The sequence below is a fragment of the Sinohyriopsis cumingii genome, chromosome 17 (genome assembly GCF_028554795.1).
Source record: "Sinohyriopsis cumingii isolate HCF-2022 chromosome 17, ASM2855479v2, whole genome shotgun sequence".
NCBI lineage: Eukaryota > Metazoa > Mollusca > Bivalvia > Unionida > Unionidae > Sinohyriopsis > Sinohyriopsis cumingii.
In genome coordinates, this window is record NC_142977.1 from 97,747,626 (window position 1) to 97,768,036 (window position 20,411).

Below are 20,411 nucleotides of genomic sequence, written 5' to 3' on the forward strand. Positions count from 1 at the left end.
AACCCCTTTTTGTATGATTTAACAGATAAAATTGGTTTAAACCATAAAGACGGTGGATGTTTCTTTTACGCTTTGGAGTCCGTGTTAACGTAACAAGTGTCTATGTACATGGAGTATCAAACTACGATTTAGGTATATCTAGTGATTGGTTGAATTGATGACCTGTGCAAAAGGAAGACAATATATAACTTTAAAATTAGTGTATTCATATTCATAAGTGTGTATTATCTGTTAGAAGGGAGAGAAAGCCAAGCTATGCCAAGCGTTTTACATGAAAAAACCCAAAGACATGTTAACAAATTTTAATGTGGTGGTCTTGATGACTACAAAGATGTAATGTAATATTATGTTGAAATGGAAAAAATATATGTACAATTCCTTGCATTGCTTTAAAAAATATCATAAAAGTACCAAAAGAAGATTTTGTAACAATGTAAACGATTAAAATATCTGAGTTTGAACTGGCTGTTTAGTCGAAAACACCTAAAAATAGAACTTTGTATCTTTTTGCTGACCTACTCCCTGGCCTTGAGTGAGATTCAGGTAAAAATCTTCTTTTTCTTAATTTATTTTTATTGTGGGATACATGGAGTGACATCGAGGCTGTACTGGAGTTCGTGATCTTAGACATGTAAATAGTTTATAAACTGCTCTGGAATGTAATCACGTGACCCTCATAAGGATATCTATTTTGCGCCTTATTTGACTGTATAACCTTTGTCTATAGAGAAATTAGTCAGTTGGGCTTTTACACTGAAAGTGTTTGGTTGTGGCCAGTTTGGAGTTACGTTTTAATTTTTATTCAGATTGTTTGGATTCTAAAAGCTTAATTCTTTTTCCTGGAAATATTTGAGTGCTCATACATAATTCTTGGACAAAGACATTTCTTTAAATTTTATTCGGAAATTCGAACACGGGAATATTGTTTGTGAAACAACAAAGAACCGTAGACGCAAGAGCACAATACTAGCTACAGTATACGTCATCGCCTTCCATTTTGGAATTTTGATCGGGACTCGAACTTGAATTCATTAGAACATTTCATTACTAGGACTTCTAAAATTTAATTCGTGGATTATTCTTGGATTATTTTTGGATTTGATTCTTAAAACCGTAAGTTCTTTTTTTAATTTTTACGTTGTTTTTCCAGGGAAAAAAAATTATTTGTTAAATTTGTCAAAGCTTTTTGTTTTCACTCTTTCTTTGTTATTGTTTATTAGAGCCTAAACACGTAACAGAAGATTATATACTTATGTAACGATGCGTTGAGTAAAATCGCAAAGCTAGTGTATGACGATTTAAAAACGAAACAAACTACGTATGGTGATAGATGACGAAGATGAAAAACATCTTAGTTCAATAAATATATGCAATTACTGTAAAAAAAAAAAGGAGATAACTGAAGATACATTTTGCGACTACGATGATTTATGAGGGCGTTGTCTTTATATCCTTGCTGCAGACGACAATCAGAAAAAGGTATTCTCTCTAAAACACCTTGACTACAGTTTTGTTCTTTTGCAAAATCAATCATTCAGTCATGTCAAAATGTCTACCACAAAAATAATTTGGATTGTTCAGTTGGTTTCACTTTTGTATCAAGAAGATTGCCATAACAATCAATTACAAGAAAGAATTGAATTGGTTCCTTGGTAGATAATAAATAGCAGCTAGAATCATGTATCCTCAGGATCTACTACACTATTCTTTTCATTCTCTAGTAATCACATTGTACTGTACGTTTCGTTAAACAAAGGTGTTGCACAGATAATAACGACTTAATAAAATGGTTTCTGAATTCACTAAGATCTATCACATGGTGTAGTTATCCATAATTAGTCACTCCACATGCTAGATGCTCCTTTCTGTACATCATTTGGAACGTTATTATTCAGGTCCATACTTAATTTATTCTATATAATTGTAATAAATATTTACCAAGGCATCATATACAAAATAAATATATATTTTGTGCACATTTACATTTTCTCTCGTGTCGAATTGCAGATATATAGGATGTTGAACGCTAGCTGATCTATTACCTTGGCAATACAATCCCTGATCATAAATGTACCTTAAATAAAAAAAATTTACGTTATGTCTGAAATCATAATGAAGACTACAAAAATACAATGAAGCTGACAATTATCTTAGAATCTAAGCAGTTAGTCTAAAATGTTCAGTGCATTATAATTCGACAGTCTTTGCCAGCGGTGTACGCAAGGTTTGACTCATGAGATATTGTCAATTCTGTTTATTTTAACCTAATGACGTAAACACAAATCTATGTCTGCCATGAAGATGTAGATATTGAACTTGAAAAGATATATAGGGCATGATTTATATCCTTGGGCATTGTTTTTAACATGTGCTGCACAACGTTTGATGCTATTCTTCTGCCAACATATCAAACAACACGGGTACATTTTCTGGTACAATAATATATTTTAACTTCGTCTGGAATACATACCTATAAAGTATCCTCGAGTTAAATTTTGATTGGGGTGTATGAGACATAAATATGTTTCTGACTGGAACTTTCAACTCTTTGTGGTATCTTGTCCTGCTTGTGTGGATTTAGATATACCTGTTGCACTTTTCACACGTGCCGAAGGCAGGTTAATACTATAATTATTATTAAAATAAATGAGCCTGTTATCATTCACGCAGAAAAACCACAGCTGGTACCTTTTTATGTTATAAATAGACATGTAAGCAGCATGTACAATAGTACCCATCAAAAGTGCACAGTTTGTATTCGTTTTTACCTGTTGATCAAATGAATAGGTAGAAATCATTGTAGTTAGGATGTTTTGTTTTGTTTTGTTTTGTTTTTTTCTTCTTCAAGTGTTACCTTATTTTCTGTTGAGTTTGATACATCGAACCATAGAGCAAAGGCGTCTTCCAGGTGGTCTAAATAGTTAGTCACCGAATATTTTGTTCTCTCAATCTTTCGTTCAAGTCTTTGATTAGTTTTCATTAACAGGTTTTTCGTTTAATTCTTATATGCAAATATGTGTCTAATTCATTCTTCATCAGCTCAATTAGATCAAATAACTTAAGAATATAGCTGCTTCGTGTAAATGCTAGACCGTTAGATATCGCTCCTCAAATCATTATTCCTGCAGCATCCAATTCGTATTTATGAATTTTTCTACTGCCTTATTTTTTTACTTCATGTGTGGGTTTTAGTTTTCGGGTCAAATTTTAAAGCATTCTTATCTTCTAAATAGTAAATACATAATTTGTTTTACATTATAAGGATCGCCACCAATGGTGATTTCTATTTTAATGGGTAACAAGTAAGCATAGCATCAGTTCCTCGCCACGAATTCAATGTAATAACCAAATTAAAGTCACGTAAAAATTTAATAAATAAACGGATAAAAATACCAAGTCGACAAAACGTATTCTCACAATATTTCATTTAATAAGTAATCCAGTGCCCTTAATCACTTTTTTCTTCAATGCTTCCATGACAAAAATCATGTTAAATTCGTTCCACAAAGGCTTCTTTGGGAACAAACAGATCGTTGCTTCCTTCAAATGATGGGCCACCATTGCCATTTACATACCATGCCATTGTGTTTTGTTTATTTTTGTTAGTTGTTACGGCACTATATCATGCTGAGGAAATGGAAGCTAAGTGCCTTTTACAATGACACCGAGGCAGCCAACCCATGCTGGCCTGGATAGGTATCGAACCTACGCCCTTGCCATTTTGTTGTATTTAAATGTAACCTATTTTGATATTGCTCTCATATTTTATTATACAGTCATTATTGAAATTATAATCGCAGCTATATATCGGAAATTAAACTTTACGCTCCTTTAAACCTATCATTTAAATATTGCTCTCTTCCAGAAAATATGAACTTTATTAATGTATGGTGTAATTATTTATTGTCAACATTTCTGTGTTTGCAAAACCTTAACTCTAAACCTATTTAAAATTCAGTGCTCTTTTATCTACCGTGCACAAACTGATAACAAATTATTAATAGACCAGTTTAAAAAAAAATACGTATGACTTATCATCTGTATCATTGTTGGAATAAGTGTTTTTCTATATATTAGGGCAGATCACATTTAAATCCATTAATATCAGCTAAAATTTGAAGGTGACATGTACCATCCAATAAGTTTAATTATCCGTGATTGAGACCATGGACAACACTGTTTAGGTTTTCAGTCTTTACATCCACTGCATTAATAGTTTATTAATTACCATTATATATATATATATATATATATATATATATATATATATATATATATATATATATATATATATATATATATATATATATAAACAATTGTTTATGAAACATTCTTCGTAATTGATTGTGTATACGTGTTCACTCTTTCCTAGTAGTACTGTTGTACTTTCGTTAATTTGAAATGTTCTTTGTATTGTTATTCAAACAGAGATGTATTTTCTTGGACCAGAATTGCTGTCATTATCTTATCACTACTTATGACAAAAGTCAGTACGACCTAGCTGAAAGAAACTGGAATCACCATTTTAAATGCTTCTTTGACATCCATGTCTCTTGGTGGACCGATTGTATACTTCAAAAGCTTTTAAAAGCTTGCTCAATGTAATTGTTGGAAGAAAGATTATTGTTCCATGATGAATTGTGTTAATTAAATTTGATTGGCGGGGATATATTTTTCCGAAGGTAAAAACTATGTCATTTGTTAACCAAAATAAAGCTAAAAAACTAAATAACGAAATTTTGATTTCACTTTGTTTGGTTACAGTATTAACCGGATAAAGACCATGCTCTATTCGGCAATAGATTGGACGAAAAGTGAAAATGGAACAAATTTACTTAATATCAATCTTTGTTAAATGGATATAATGGCATCTTAAATCGCTTTTTTTATTGCTTAGATTTCTAGTTTCACTGGACATTTGTCTGCAGTCAAATGTTATGTCCTTTATTACTGGAAAAAAATTAAAGTAGATCATGAATAAGGTTATAAGATAGAGATATGGTTGTACTTTCCTGCAGGCTTTGCCGCTGTGAATTGTTTATTGATCACTGTCAACGTAAATGTTATTTTACAACCAAACTGTCCGTTGATGATATATGTAAAACAGGTGAGAAAGTCAGATTATCTTCTTAGTTTCACAGAAAAGATTCTTTCTTAAAATAGGGGAGTAGTTTAAGGAGAACCAGCTGTAAATAAATTAGATAAGAGAATACTGAGGGAATATTTTACCAGGATTTATTTGTGTGTTTTAAAAGATCGTCAAATGGCACCAGAAAAACTAATTCCAGGTCAGGATGATTCAACTCTACTACAAAAGAAAATTAAAAGAATGTAAAAATGTAACAAAATCTTCAGTAGTCAAATTATTATGACGTTAACGCAAATAAAATCATGTTATTCACTTCATAACTTGAGGTTATATCTTCAGTTATAGGAATATAACTAAAATGATTTATAGAGCGCTTGCATTTGATCCAGAACTGTGGTTACACTGAACTTAATACATCTTCAATTGAAAAAGCACAGACGATTTTGAAAGAGGTTTTTCAACTTAAGGAATAACTGTGTCATTGGAAAACAGATGGACAATTTAAGAAACATATCCAATGTAAAATGATAAAAGAAAATAAATATTTTGAACATAAAAAGCACATTCGCAAGAAGAACAATAATGAAGATATGGTATTAATTAGTTTCATAAAGACATTGTTATTAGCCATGCCAATATGTGGGGACCTTATGTTGACAAATAAATTGCTGATGTGTGGATTTTAGTACTTCAAGGTACAGAACAGATTGTGACAAAATGAAGTTAATAATGGCCAATACTGATTGTAAGTGCTGAAACGGACGCCTACAATGATAAAAAACAACAATACATACATTTTTATGACACAAACAATCCAAAATTTATAAAATATATGTAGTGCCATGTTGGATGTTCAAATATGAGATGAATGGCATACCAATACAAAAACTTTGTGGCCTTAGAAGCAATTTATATGTTTTTATAACTAAGATAGTTGTACGATGAATGGCACCAGGTATGCTAGGTTATCAAGAAATAGGTTGTTAAATAGAATCTCAATTTAGAAAGATGAAATATTGTCTTCTTTAAATTATAAATCATTAAAGATTTCTTTAATTAGATCATACCAGCACAGGAAAAACAATATCATGATAAATAAAATTGATTTCTCCATGTGATGATAAATGTTGTTAGTAGATTACAAGACTATTTTCCCCTAAGCCTATAATAATAATTAGTTAACAGAGCCTCCTACCTTGTAATCAAACCGATAGTCCAGGGTCATTAAAGTTTTTTGCTCTTTGATTTATTTTAGCTTATCAATATTTCATCTATTATAACCACTGGTACAACATCATTTTCATGAAGAAATAAAAATGTTTTCCATACACGTGGTATCTTTTGTCTATAAAACTACTATAAATCTGACATTTTCACAAAGCTCTTTTATGACAGAATTAAACTTGTGTAATCTTACCTACAAACATATTCCACAATGCCTACAACTGAATGTTAGCTTTTTGATAAGTTGGTTGCTATGTCTTGTACATCATTTAAATTAACACGATTCAAACAAAGTATTAGTGTTGGTATACACTAATAAGAAAATATAGCCATCTATCTAATCTTTCACCAGAATATATGTGAATTACAATATATTATTATATTGTCTCAAAAAGCCATTTTCTGTTGTAAGTCATATTGTATATATGGGCTGGATAGATGCATACAATTAAATCAAACAAATGTTTTATATTGTTTCAATCAAATTTAGAGCAAACTTTGTCTTTACACAGTTTATAACACAACATCTATATAATCATAGCATGAGGTTCTTTTATACACCTTTACTGACTATAGTTATTTATATTTGATCCGAACATAATGACTGCAAAAAATAAGAGTTCCATTGGTTGTTCTGAATCTTAACCTGTGAATCTAAACCAAAATATACCTGTAGTATGCATCTACATTTTCTTTTCTATTTATTTGTAGGTGTATTCCTTTTTATATTTTCTCATTTATGTCCTGTTTTCTGCGTAAAGCATTATCATGCGTGCTTCTTAGGTTCTAAGATAAAACAATAATAATATTTATTCAAACTCATATTACCAATTTGTCTTCATTTTCCTCATCCAGAAATATTTAGTTGTTTCTGTAGACAACTGATCTAATTTATACCCCATTAATAAAACATGGTTGGTCATCCTACAAAAGTAATCATTGTTTTTTAATATTCCTGAATTGCAATACTTCTCTGGTTTTGTAACAGGACTATTTTTAAAGTTATTACTGGTGAATCAAGTATTATTTGCAAAAGTCATTTCTGTAGCCTCTCTCTCTCTCTCTCTCTCATGATATAATCACAAGAAAAGTATATTCCTTTTTCTGTACTTATTGCTAAAAGATTTAGTCATTACATCATATGTAATCAGTTCTTCTATTTCACAATTGCAGTTACTCAATTACTTTTGATGCTTTGTTCAGTGTAGTTATAAATTTCAACTCCTGAGGAAATATATATGGGTACAACAGAGAATGCTCTGTCAGTCTCTGAAAATTTTGTGGAATTGTACATTTCTTTGAGCTAATATCATCAAATGAATAGCTTGCATATACATGTTGTATACCTGATTAATACTGTAAGTTTGATATTAACTAGTTCTCTCAATGTTTTAAGCGCTCTAAGTTAAACTCTAAATGTAGTTGACTTGTCATTAAAATATATTACTTCTGAGTCTTTAGCTCTAATTTTGATATTTAATCGGTTTATAGAACATTGCTGTAACTGTTCATATGGACAACTACTATGGAAACCACTGTGATTATACTTTTGACTGGTAGGGACTCAGTCCAGCACATTTCAATGTTACCAAATATTCCGTGTTTCATACGTCAGTGTAAGCATATTAGCCAGAAATAAAGTCGTTATATTCAAATGGAATCTGGCAGAGAAATTTGAGAAATTATGTTTCGTTGTGCAAATGTTAGATGTTATTACTATTATTGATACAGTCAGCTGGCAAGTATATGTACTCTACACTATCAAGTTCCTGTGTTTTCTTATACATATGTATGCTTGTATCAATGTATGGTTCTCTGCCCAAAAAATTAATATTAAATATGGCATCAATTACGGTAAGTGGATACACATACAATATTTTCTTCAGTTAACTTACTTGTCTGCATCTTGCAAAATGTTACATAACATGATGCCACTTTGTGGATTCCAACCACTGTGTTATGGTACGGCTTCACTCTAGATGGCCATGTAGGTACATAAATTTGTCTAGGATTGAAAAGAATCTGGTAATAAAAGTCATGTCTGACAACTGCAAGTAGATTCCTAGTGGTGTCACACATCTGGAATATGTACTGTTTTCTGTGTTATAATTACTGTATATGTATTAGCAACATGGTATCACACACATGTGACTAAATGAAGTCAAGTACAAGTGTCCTGATCTGCCATCACATAAAGCACCAGCAGATCAAGTCTATCAAGTTTGTTCTTCTGATCATTCCTAACAAACTGCGTAGACCCAAATCTGCTGTAGCTTTATGCAACAACAGATCTAGGTTTGTAAAGTTTGCAGTTGGACTTGACTTATAAACAAGCACATACAGTAAGCATCTGATGATACATTCATTTTATCATAGTACCATCAAAAACTGACAATGGTTAAAGATTGTATCCAATTTCTTTCATCCAAATAAAGTTAGTTTTGTGCAATATTTTTGTCACACTGTAAAGTAATATAAATATTTACACTACTAATTACTGTGTGAACTATGATGTGACCAAAATTATTCCAACCATAATTTATGCAACATAGTTAGCAGAACATGATACAAGTGTCTGTAAAAAAACATCACCAGAACATTTTATCATTTTCTGTTTAAAGTAATGGGCAAGTATTATAATATAATAACAACTCTAGAATGGTTAATAGTTTTAATTTTATTTTCTTTTACAACATTGAAAACAATAACAACATAGATGAAGTAAGTGAAAGGACCTTTCTAATTATCTAAAATAATGACTATTCCCAACTGTAGCTGACACAATAGAGCACTGGCCCCATCAGTGAAAACGAAATTAAAGAAAATAATAATAACAGAAACAACAATTTATCACTCGTGCATATTCCATGGAATATACTATTTGTAACCTTAGAATTGTACAGTCATACTGTTTTAAGCTGTAAAAGGGGCCCCAAGTAGCCAAGTGGTCTAAAGCGCTCTTCGTTACGGATCACTGCCATCTCACCTCTGTCTGCGTGGGTTCGAGTCTTGGATTCAGCTAATGTGGGTATGTGAGAAAGCTTGCCAGTAGCTTCTTGTGGGTCGGTGGTTCTTTCCGGGGTTTTCCTGAGTTCTTCCTCCACCATTAATACTGGCCGCCATGTATAGCCTATCGTGTGCTGAAAAAAGGCGTTAAACTCTACTACAACAATAAGCTGTAAAAAAAGTGTTTTCACTACATAGAATTGCTTGCAGTGCTTTAAAAACGAGAAAAAGGAGAGTGATATGTAAAGATGTTGTCAGACCAATCCATAGATGTTATGAAATTTCTCATCCATTTGAAAGAATTATCTCAAGAAATTGTGATCTTTGTTTTTTCCTGTCACTGGTCACTTGCCTTTGCCTCACTGTGACACAAATATGAAAATGTTTACAGGCAGACAGACAGATGGACATATCAATAGCTATATCCTCCCCTATTTTACAACAGTCTGCTTGCTTGTGGCACTAGAAGACAGCTTGTGGCACCAGAGGACAGCTTGTGGCACTAGAAGACAGCTTGTGGCACTAGAAGACAGCCTGTGGCACTAGAGGACAGCTTGTGGCATTTGAGGACAGACAGAGCTGTTTAACAGTGCAAAGAGCTCACTTACCTATCCAAACTACCTCTCAATTAAATGATTTGTCATTTCAAAGCTGCTGACATTATGGCATAGTAGATATTGCCTTTATATCTTTTCCATTTGTCTCGCTCTTCTCAACTCAAAATCTCTGATACCAAAAATGGCAGTTCCTGGGCAACACATGTTTCTTGATGTTGTTGTCTTCCATTTGTCTCACTCTACTTAACTCAAAATCTCTGATTTAAAAAATGGCATTTCCTGGGCAATATGTGTTCCTTGGAAGTAATTTATTGATGCCTTCCATTTGTCTGACTCAACTCAAAATTATGTTGCTAAAAATGGCAGTTCCTGGGCGCATGTGTTTCTTACAAGTAATTCTTGAAGCTATTGCCTTTCACCTGAGCTTATATGGGCAGGCAACATGTTTACAACAATCCCTATTTTAAAAAAGAATGCTTAAATTCTACAAGCATTGCACATCTATCTCATAATTTTTTCTCTCTAATATGTTTCCTCTCTAACAACTTGTCCAATTTAACTCAATGATGTCAGCTTTTAGTGGCCTGCTGTTTTCTGTGAGTCTGTAAACACTTGGGCGAGCAAAACTTGTAATCAAAATACTCAAATGGAAGCTTCCCTGTTATGTCTTTTCCACATTGCCAGCAGCGACTGAAATAATTTTAATGCAAAATTAGATTTACTAAATAAAATTTTTAAACAAAATACTGATATCAAAATATTTAGTTTGACGTTCACTTTCAAATACAATATGAACAAGCTGATATGCATGTCAAACATTTGCCACATAACAACAGTTGTTTTTTTAACTGAGTCCCCAAGATATCTATTCGGAGGGATCTAGATAAGGAATTATTTTGTGGTTTGGTGATAAAATTGATTTGTTTTTATGCTGTTTACAAATGTTTTTTTTATTCATAAGGAAACAACAAAGCAATATATTATCAGAACAGGTGTGGAAACAAATTTACCAGAAAAATAATTCAAAAACGAAAGCTTCGGTTGCACGAGAGTCTGAATGAGAAAATTTATTTTGAAAACCTTTTTCTGGTTACTCATGTTTTTTTCTTTTCAACTTGTATCAAATAATTTCAACATACACTATCCAAAATTCACTGATATGCATATCTGTTGTGATGAGTAAAGAAAATAACACCAACCTAAGAACAGGCTTTGTTCCTCCATCTCTTTCCACTTGAGATACAAGTCTCTTCTCCGCTGCCAGGGCTCTCTTCAAAGAAATCAGTAAGACAGTATAAGCTCTTTTTAAAGAAGTCAGTAAGACAGTATAAGCTTTCTTTATGGGGCGCTCACCAGTTATTATGTACTTTTGAAAGAGTGACATATGTAAGGTGAAGTTGTTTGCATTTAAAACATGCACAGTGGAGAGAATGTTGGCATACCTCTATGTTACTTTAATGTAATGTGGCTTACATTTCTTTTGGAAACTGTACATGATCTAAGCACATGCTAACTAAAATGACTGCTCCCTTGTGCTCAACAAATCAGCCTGAATTAGTCTAAAGTACACTATCCATAGCAGCTATTAAAATAGGGAAAATAAATTTTGCCAGACTAGACAATACCAGTTTCTGAAAGTGCAATGAATGAATTACCAAATATATAAAATGTAAAATAACGTTATTGGCTCTTTTTTTTATACAATTTACCTCTGAAGTTCAGAAAGTGAAAATGACCAAGTGGCGATAGCACTTTTTTGAAAAGTACACATCTGAAGTAAGGTTAAACTGTATACTCTATAACCCATAGTACACCCATCAATCATACACCAAAATAAAGGGAATTGAAGGTTCTCTGAACAATACCTAGGATATACAAGGTCTTTGTTAAACAGCTAGTATAACCTGTGAGGAAACCCAGGGAAATTCTTTTTCTTTAAAATTCTAACCTTACAAAACTGGTAAGCACCACCTTAAAGAAGTCAATAAGACAGTATAAGCTCTCTTTAAAGAAGTCAACAAGACAGTAAAAGCTCTCTTTAAAGAAGTCTATAAGACATTAAAAGCATACAACTGCATCTTTCTTTCTTTAACAATGTCAAGACATTGATTAAAAATAAACATAAATTCAGGCGCTATTGGGTTATGGCCCTAGTTTCTAATTCTTTGACTTTATTGAGCTTCTCTTTGAGAAGAAGCTGGGTTCACTGCTGTTCATTTACTGTTTTTCTAATCCATTTTTAAAAAAATGTTCCATGCCCTTATTTGTCCTGTTTAAATTTGTTTTTTAAAGAGACAAGCTAAAAAAAAACTAAAAATAGCTTACGTACAATCTTTTAAATTACAGTATGTAAAAAAAACCCAAAACAATGATGCAATCAAGGCTTATTCAGTGAAAAATTGTTAATGATAATAAAAATTACACAAAGTGACAAGAACTCTCTGTGAGTGTAATAAAAAGGATAGAGATAGACTGACAAATAGACAGATGAATAGATAGATGCATAAAGGCAAAATGTAGGATTGAGAATAGTTAATTACAACTAATATTTTTGATTAAAGGTTCTTAACTGATATAATGTTTGCTTTATCACAGTGTCTGGTCAAAATGTTATTCCAACTGCTTCGAAGCAAATGCTGAGTGAAACCTGCACAGCAAGAATAATGGAAATTGAATAGTCATAGATGTACCATCTATAATTGCTTATAAGTCGAGACTAACTGCAAATAACACAGACCCTGACCTGACATTGCCAACTGTGATGGCAGATCAGGGTCTATATTGTTTGTTCTGATTACTCCTAACAAACTACACAGATCCAGATCTGCTGGTGTAGATTGTAGATCTGGGTCTGTGTAGAATGCAGTTGGACTTCACTTATAAGTGAATATATACAGTAATCAAAGGATATCTGTCTCTCTTTGGGTGATCATAACGATTCAAAATAAATATTCACTGGTGCATGATTTATATGAAAATATTAATAATTAATAATTGTGAAACTTCCCTAAAGCAGTCCTTCTGTCAGACTGGCCACATATTTTTGTTCCCATACAGCTGTTCTAATACATACAAAACATCTGTGTACCTGCCAGCTCTTGGCATCCGTCCGTCTACGAGAGACGATGGCATAGCTCCAAAATACGCTTTTGCTTATCCTTCTTTTTAGCTCTCTTTTCAGCTTGCTTTATTCTTCTCTTCTCCTCTGCGTTTTGAACTCCCTGCCTGACAGCTAAACGCCAGCTGGAACGGTTGTTTGCACAGCTCTCCCAGTCGTTGACATTGATGTTTGCTGTCTTCATATCCTTGTTGCAAACATCTTTGTAGCGCAGATGTGGTCGTCCAGTTGGTCGTGCACCTTCTGCTAACTCCCCATATAACAGGTCCTTGGGAATGCGACCTGGGTCCATTCTCTTGACATGGCCGAGCCAGCGAAGGCGCCTCTCGCTGAGTATGGAGAACATGCTGTTCATGTTGGCGCGTTCTAGAACCTCTGTGTTGGGTACTTTGTCCTGCCACTGGATGTGCAAAATGCGCCGCAGACATCTCAGGTGGAAGCTGTTGAGTTTCCTCTTGTGTCTTGCATAGGTGGTCCATGTTTCGCTGCTGTAGAGAAGTGAGCTGAGCACGCACGCTTGGTAGACACGCAGTTTGGTCTTCTCTGTGAGGTTGGGGTTGTTCCAGACCCTCTGGTTAAGTCTGGCCATCACTGCTGCTGCCTTGGCAATCCTACCGCCCACCTCAGAATCAATGGAGAGTGAGCTGGAGATGTTAGACCCGAGGTATGTGAAGTTCTCGACAACTTCCAAATTGTACCCATCGATGGAGACAGAGGGAGGGGAGTCTGTGTCCTGTGCCATGACATTTGTTTTCTTCAAACTGATGGTCAGTCCAAATTCCTTACATGCATGGGAGAGGCAGCATACCAGCTGCTGAAGTCCATCTTCCGTGTGTGATGTCAAGGCTGCATCGTCGGCAAAGAGCAATTCACGGATGAGTACCTCTGTGACTTTAGTCTTAGCACGGAGACGGGCGATGTTGAACAGCTTGCCGTCAGCCCTGGTATGGATGTACACTCCCTCGCTGCAGTCCTTGAATGCGTACTGGAGAAGCATGGAGAAGAAGACGGCAAAGAGCGTCGGTGCAAGGACACAGCCTTGTTTGACTCCGCTAACGACTGGGAATGCTTCAGATGTTGCGCCATTGAAGCACACTGTGCTGTGCATGTTCTCGTGGAACGACATAATGACAGCAAGCAGACGTGGGGGGCAGCCGATCTTCTGCAGAAGTCTGAAGAGTCCACTCCGACTAACCATGTCAAACGCCTTCGTCAGGTCTATGAAGGCAACGTAGAGGGGCATCCGCTGCTCGCGACACTTCTCCTGCAGCTGACGTAGTGAGAAGATCATGTCTACAGTTGACCTGCCAGCTCGAAATCCACACTGGGATTCTGGGTAGACGCGGGAGGCTAGGATCTGCAAGCATGCCAAGGCAACACGGGCGAAGGCCTTTCCGACGATGCTGAGGAGGGAGATGCCCCGATAGTTGTTGCAGTCGCTACGGTCTCCTGCAACAACTATTGGGGCATCTCCCTCCTCCTCCTGCCAGCTATATAAAACAGAAAAAAGGTTTTCTTCTCTCCATCATGTCTGGTTAAAGTAACTTTAATGAACTTGATAGTACATCAAGGATTAAATGTGTCTGAATAGGCCAGAGATGACATACTTGTACTGCACCTCTGCAGGCCCAGGTTAGATTCTCAGATCCCAATCTATGAAAAATTGAATTTCTCCAGAATATCTAGTTTGCTCTAAATAAAAGAACACTTCATGACACAACTACATCAAGTGTAATTTTGTACAAGCTTTTATATCTTGCACAGTTGCTTACAAATTACGAGTGACATTTTAATCACTGATTAATTCAATCTGAATTGCAATTCAAAAAGAAAAGACAATACCTTCTCTCTCTCAGATAGAGCCAGATATCTTTGTTTTTCCATTTCTTCTGCTCTGGCCTTGGCTTCCTCGGATTTCTTCACCTTCATCTGTTCCTGTCTGGCCTTTTTCTGGGCCTTCTTTCTCTCTGCATCTTTCTGCTTTCTCTTGCTCTCCATCTCCGATGTCAATGGGCCAGGAATCTGAAAACAAAATAGTATAAACAAGCTTTATTTTATATGAAAAAAAACATGGAATCAAAGCTATTAGCTTAAATGGGAATCTGTAGCATGTTTTGTTCCCATTCAGTTCTATAAAAATCTGCAACACAGACTTTGTCTGCATGGGGCTCAACAAATTGTGCTTGGAGCCCAATGACATCCAAAATGCTAAGTCTGGGCTACTATGTATTGAATTCAATCAGCCTGATGGACTACATGACATACTGACTTGTTCCAAACATAACAATACATAAAATATTTAACAAAGATAAATATTTATTAATGATTAATAACACTGAAAAATGAGTACATACATGTCTGCAATAATTTTTACTAATATATACTTTGACAGACCAACACTTGATGTACTTATTAGTTCTTACTGTTAGATACTTTGACAGACCAACACTTGATGTACATTAGCTTTTACTAATATAGACTTTGACAGACCAACACTTTATGTACTTATTAATTTTTACTGTTAGATACTCTGACAGATCAACACTTGATGTACATTAGTTTTTACTAATATAGACTTTGACAGACCAACACTTTATGTACTTATTAATTTTTACTGTTAGATACTCTGACAGATCAACACTTGATGTACATTAGTTTTTACTAATATAGACTTTGACAGACCAACACTTTATGTACTTATTAATTTTTACTGTTAGATACTCTGACAGATCAACACTTGATGTACATTAGTCTTTACTAATATAGACTTCGACAGACCAACACTTAATGCATATAAGACAGATCAACACTTGATGTACATTAGCTTGTACCATTAGATACTTAATTCATGATCGTTAGTGATTTCTTATCTTCAGAGCATAAATATCTTAAGAGTCTGAAATTTCAGCAATATCACACTGCCTTCATCAGCAACTAATGTAGATCACGTGACCTATAATATGAACCTGTGGATAAGGCTTTGAGTGTAATCAGAGAAAATTAGAGCCAGACAATACCTCCCTATTGAACATATCTGTGCCTTATTTAAGCTGTGATGGCACAGCACATACTTCATCTATAATGGGCAGTTTTACCAACAGAAACAGGGTGCAGCAATGAGATCCCCAGTCTCACCAATAGTTGCCAATCTATGCATGGAGAATTTTTTTAGAAAAAAGCCCTTGAATCGGCCAAGAACCCATCATTAATGTGGTTCAGATATCTGGATGATACCTTCCCTGAACAACAGGAGTACCATGTTCAGGAGTTCTCTGATCATTTCAACTCCAATCTGACCCACATATCCAGTTCACTTCAGAACAAGAAGAAAATGGTAATGTACCATTCTTGGTCACATATATACATGTATATGATGATAGATCAACCAAAGTCACTGTGTACAGAAAACCAACCCACACTGACTAGTACTTGAACTTTATTTTCCAATCCCCATACACAATAGATCAGTAGGAAAATCTTTAATGTACCGAGCTAACTCCCTAGTCGCTGATGAGACAGATCAAATGGCGCATGTAAAATCAGCACTATGGGTAAATGGCCATCCAGAGTGGATTTTCAAACTTCCAGAAAAGCAGAAGTAAAAAAACACCACATAAAACCAGGAGTAGCGTAAACAGAAACCAACACTGGCATGCCATATATCCATGGTACATCAGAAGTCATAGCCACAGTATTCAGACAGGATGGGATCAATGTATATCACAAACCCTTCAACTCTTTAAGACAACAACTTATACATGTGAAGGATAAAACTGAAAATTAGAAAAAAAAGGTGTGGTTTATAATATCAAATGTAATGATTTTGAGAAAGATTACATCATGGAAAAAGACAGAGTTGTTAGAAACAAGGATTAAGAAAACAGATCTGTAGAGAGTCATTGGTCATACATAAACATTATAACAATATGGGACATTCCATTGTTAACTATTCAGATCAAGGTCATCACATCACTGGACAATATATGGAAAAGGAAGGTCAAGAAGGTGATCAAAATATGCCAGCAGAGGTCAGCACTAGTCAGGGATAAGGAGCTTGAATTACCACACATTCCTTGTATGACATGACCATTATAGGTCACATGATCAACATGAGTCACTGATGAAGGGAGTGTGATGCTACCAAAAATTTCAAACTCTTAAGATAATTATGCACTGAGTATGGGAAATCACTAATGATCAACAGGCAAACAATTAAGATGGCGCTGACAGAATTATTATATGATGAAGTTTGAGTTGATACATATTCAACAGAAATAAGAAACTTGCACCCTAGCATGTGCAGACGTTACTGTAGCAGCTACTGGCTATTAGATATTGGCACCAATCTCTATATCCCAGAGGAGACTACTCTTGCCTGACTTCCTTTTAAATCAAACAGACATCAGGTTAGCACCAATGCTGCTGAACCAAGCCAATATGGTTGTAATGTTTTACTTAACATGGATGGACTAAATATGCAAGGTGGTGGACAATCTTGTATTACATCATAATCAGGTAACCCCCTCCAAGCACACATGAACACATGTGTACACACATAAATACACATGAATCTGAATGGTTTATTCTCTTGTTCCACCTAACAGCATCAAGTCCAGATAATACAATTTTACTTTATAATTCTGAATCCTTTAACTCACCTGTGCTTTAACATAATCATATTTTTCTGGATAGTACCCTTGAAACCTTCGGAACTCATTCCTCGTATCCTTGTTTGGACACACCATGTAGGGAGTCTGTCCCATTTTGTCCCTGATTAAAAGATAAAATTCTTAAGGATATTGTATTGTGAAGTTGACTCAGGAAATACAATTAATACGAATTATTAAGGGTCCAGTCAAAACTACAGAATGATGCCATAGAAGAAATGAGTTAGTATGCAGATAATCATGAAGAAGCAAGGTGAGGGTGAATGTAAGACTGGTGGGGGTGGTGGGAATAATGGCTAAGTGATTGAGGGAGAATAATAGCTAAGTGATCTGGATTTCACCACACACAAAAAACACACTTTGCAACAAATTTCCTGCTTTGCTTAAACATCAATGATTTCATTTTCATTATCAATTTCAATTTAAAGTGAATCCTGCATTAGGAGACACATCTATATGAGGGACACCTGCTCAAAAAGGAAAAGATTTATTAATATATTGTTTTTATGTCACCAATGAATTTAATCTGTATCTACAGGATCAGTGTCCATAATTCGGACAACTGCATGGTCACTTAAGGGTCTTTTATAGACAGGTTTAAGTGTAATTAGCATCAGTTTTTGAATGACTGTTATCATTACCATAATGATCACCACCATTGTCCCTATCAATTACATGAACAAGGCATAAAAATCTGTCAGTATGTCACATGTGAAATAAAACAATAAGTCAGTTATTATGTTTATTATCACCATCATCACCACCACCACCAGTATTACCACCACAATGATTATTATCATCCTCATTGTTGTTTTTATATCTCTCACCTAATAGAAGGGTCTGCACCAGCTGCCAATAGCATACAGATGACCCCCTTGTGTCCCTCTTTAGCTGCCACATGAAGCAGAGTTATCTCATTATCTCCAATTAGTTCATTCAATATTGATTCTGTCACCACTGGCGATGGCAGCTCCAGTACATTCTGGGTATGATTAATTGCAAACTGTTCTTTTCCTGTCAACATAACAGGTGAACCATCAGTAGTTCTTTCAGAGTAAATGATTTGAAGCTCATCAATTTCTTCTCGGTGACTTTTGCTGTTTTGAGTATCATCCTTATGAATTTTAATCTGATTACAATCCTGACGCTGACTAAATACTCCCACAGATGATTCTTTGTCATCATTTGAATTTGAATTTGAGTGGATTTCTAATGTGTCGTTCTCCTTATTTTCCTTCCCAGTCTCTATTAGTATAGGAATTTGTGGTTCTAAATTGTCTATCTCTTTGGTAAATTCATCTAATTTACTAACAATGACATCACTGCATACTTGTGATGATTCTGTGTTATCAGTATTGTCAATACTGTCAGATATTTTACTGGATGAACTGTGTATGACCATTTCTGTATCAGCACTTTCCATGCAACCTTCACATTTCTTGGACAAAGGATTCCTAACTGGTCTTGTTTTTACATCATCACTGACATCATCAGTATTTTTACTGTCTACAACATCATCACAATCATAATGAACATAGTTTTGTTCTGTTGACTGGAAATCTGAACTAGTGTTGTCATGTTCCACTGCCATGTTGTCATGGTAGTTCCTGTTGTTGTCTTTAGGTGAATTTGACCTTGGAATGGAGAAATCAGCAGACAGATTTGGATCCAAAGGTCTGTTGAAGATTGCCAGCAGGTTCTTTAGAGACTCTGCATCACCCATTTTACAGGCTGTGTATAAACTGTTTTTCAGGTGGTATCTTTCTTCATCTGCAAGAAAAAAATCATTTTAACATGAAAGAAGAACCAGTCAACATACCGCTGAAAGATACCAAATAAATATATAATATTGCAAACATGATATTTCAGCAGCATTAGTTTTACAATATTCAACATATTTCTAACAAATTATTTAACACTCAAGCTGGTCTTGAGAGACCATTGCTTCTGCCTGTGAAAAGTTGTCTCTGAAGACAAGGTGGTCTCTCAGAATGAATCAGGAAGGCAAGTTATCATTGTCAAACTTCAAAATTCAAATGAGTCTAAGAAGGAAAAATATCCAAAATTATTTACATACATTCTGTTCTTTATTCAGAGTTATTGTTAAAATATTACATGCAACATGTAGTCTAATAGTGTGTGAATTGCAGTTAACTAAGGTAACACCTAATTATCCTTTCCAATACCTGTAAAGTTAGCTTGGATAACACTTACTGAACAAAACACTCACCTGGCTGATATAAATTTGGGCCAATAGGATGCTTCTATTATAATGTTGCACTGCAGCTGACTGCATACTTTATGAGAACAATGGTATCACTGTTTCTATAGTTTCTGTATCTTTATGCACATTTTATGGCACATCAGAATCATTTGTCCAATACTTAAAGACCCCTATGCCAGGTCTCTTTGTGTCAAAGTTGGTAAATAATTCTGTTCAACAGGTGTTTGTGATAAAGTTGCATAAATGTTTTTCTACTTTCAGTAATGAAAGCAATATTTGAAGGCAGAAGAGCTTCATTTGTATAAATCTGAAAGTTGCTCAAGTTGGGACACTTTCAAATTTCATCAGTCTGTCAAGCAGTTTTTAGAAGAAATAACAACTCTTTCTATTTGTAGTAACAACGAGGATTTTTTTTATGGCAGATTGGCATCATTGATATAAAATTAAAAATCCTTCATTCCAGAATACTTTGAATAAAATTTGACTGAATTCAGCCTATTGGTTGTTTCTTGTCTAAAGAATTTTC

General features: G+C 34.6%; 1 protein-coding gene across 2 annotated transcripts in view; it reads right to left on the reverse strand.

Annotated features, from left to right (window-relative positions):
• Positions 1-8,975: 8,975 nt before the first annotated feature.
• Positions 8,976-20,411, reverse strand: part of LOC149779507 (tRNA endonuclease ANKZF1-like) — a 38,923-nt gene continuing 27,487 nt past the window's right edge. For both annotated transcript variants that reach the window (XM_089940207.1, XM_089940208.1), the window contains exons 11-15: positions 18,489-19,431; positions 17,653-17,764; positions 14,837-15,016; positions 11,076-11,146; positions 8,976-10,566 (exon numbers count right to left, since the gene is read on the reverse strand). In XM_089940207.1, the coding sequence (XP_089796333.1) occupies positions 10,446-10,566; positions 11,076-11,146; positions 14,837-15,016; positions 17,653-17,764; positions 18,489-19,431 (1,427 nt within the window). In that variant the 3' untranslated portion in view covers positions 8,976-10,445. The remainder of the gene's footprint in view (positions 10,567-11,075; positions 11,147-14,836; positions 15,017-17,652; positions 17,765-18,488; positions 19,432-20,411) is intronic.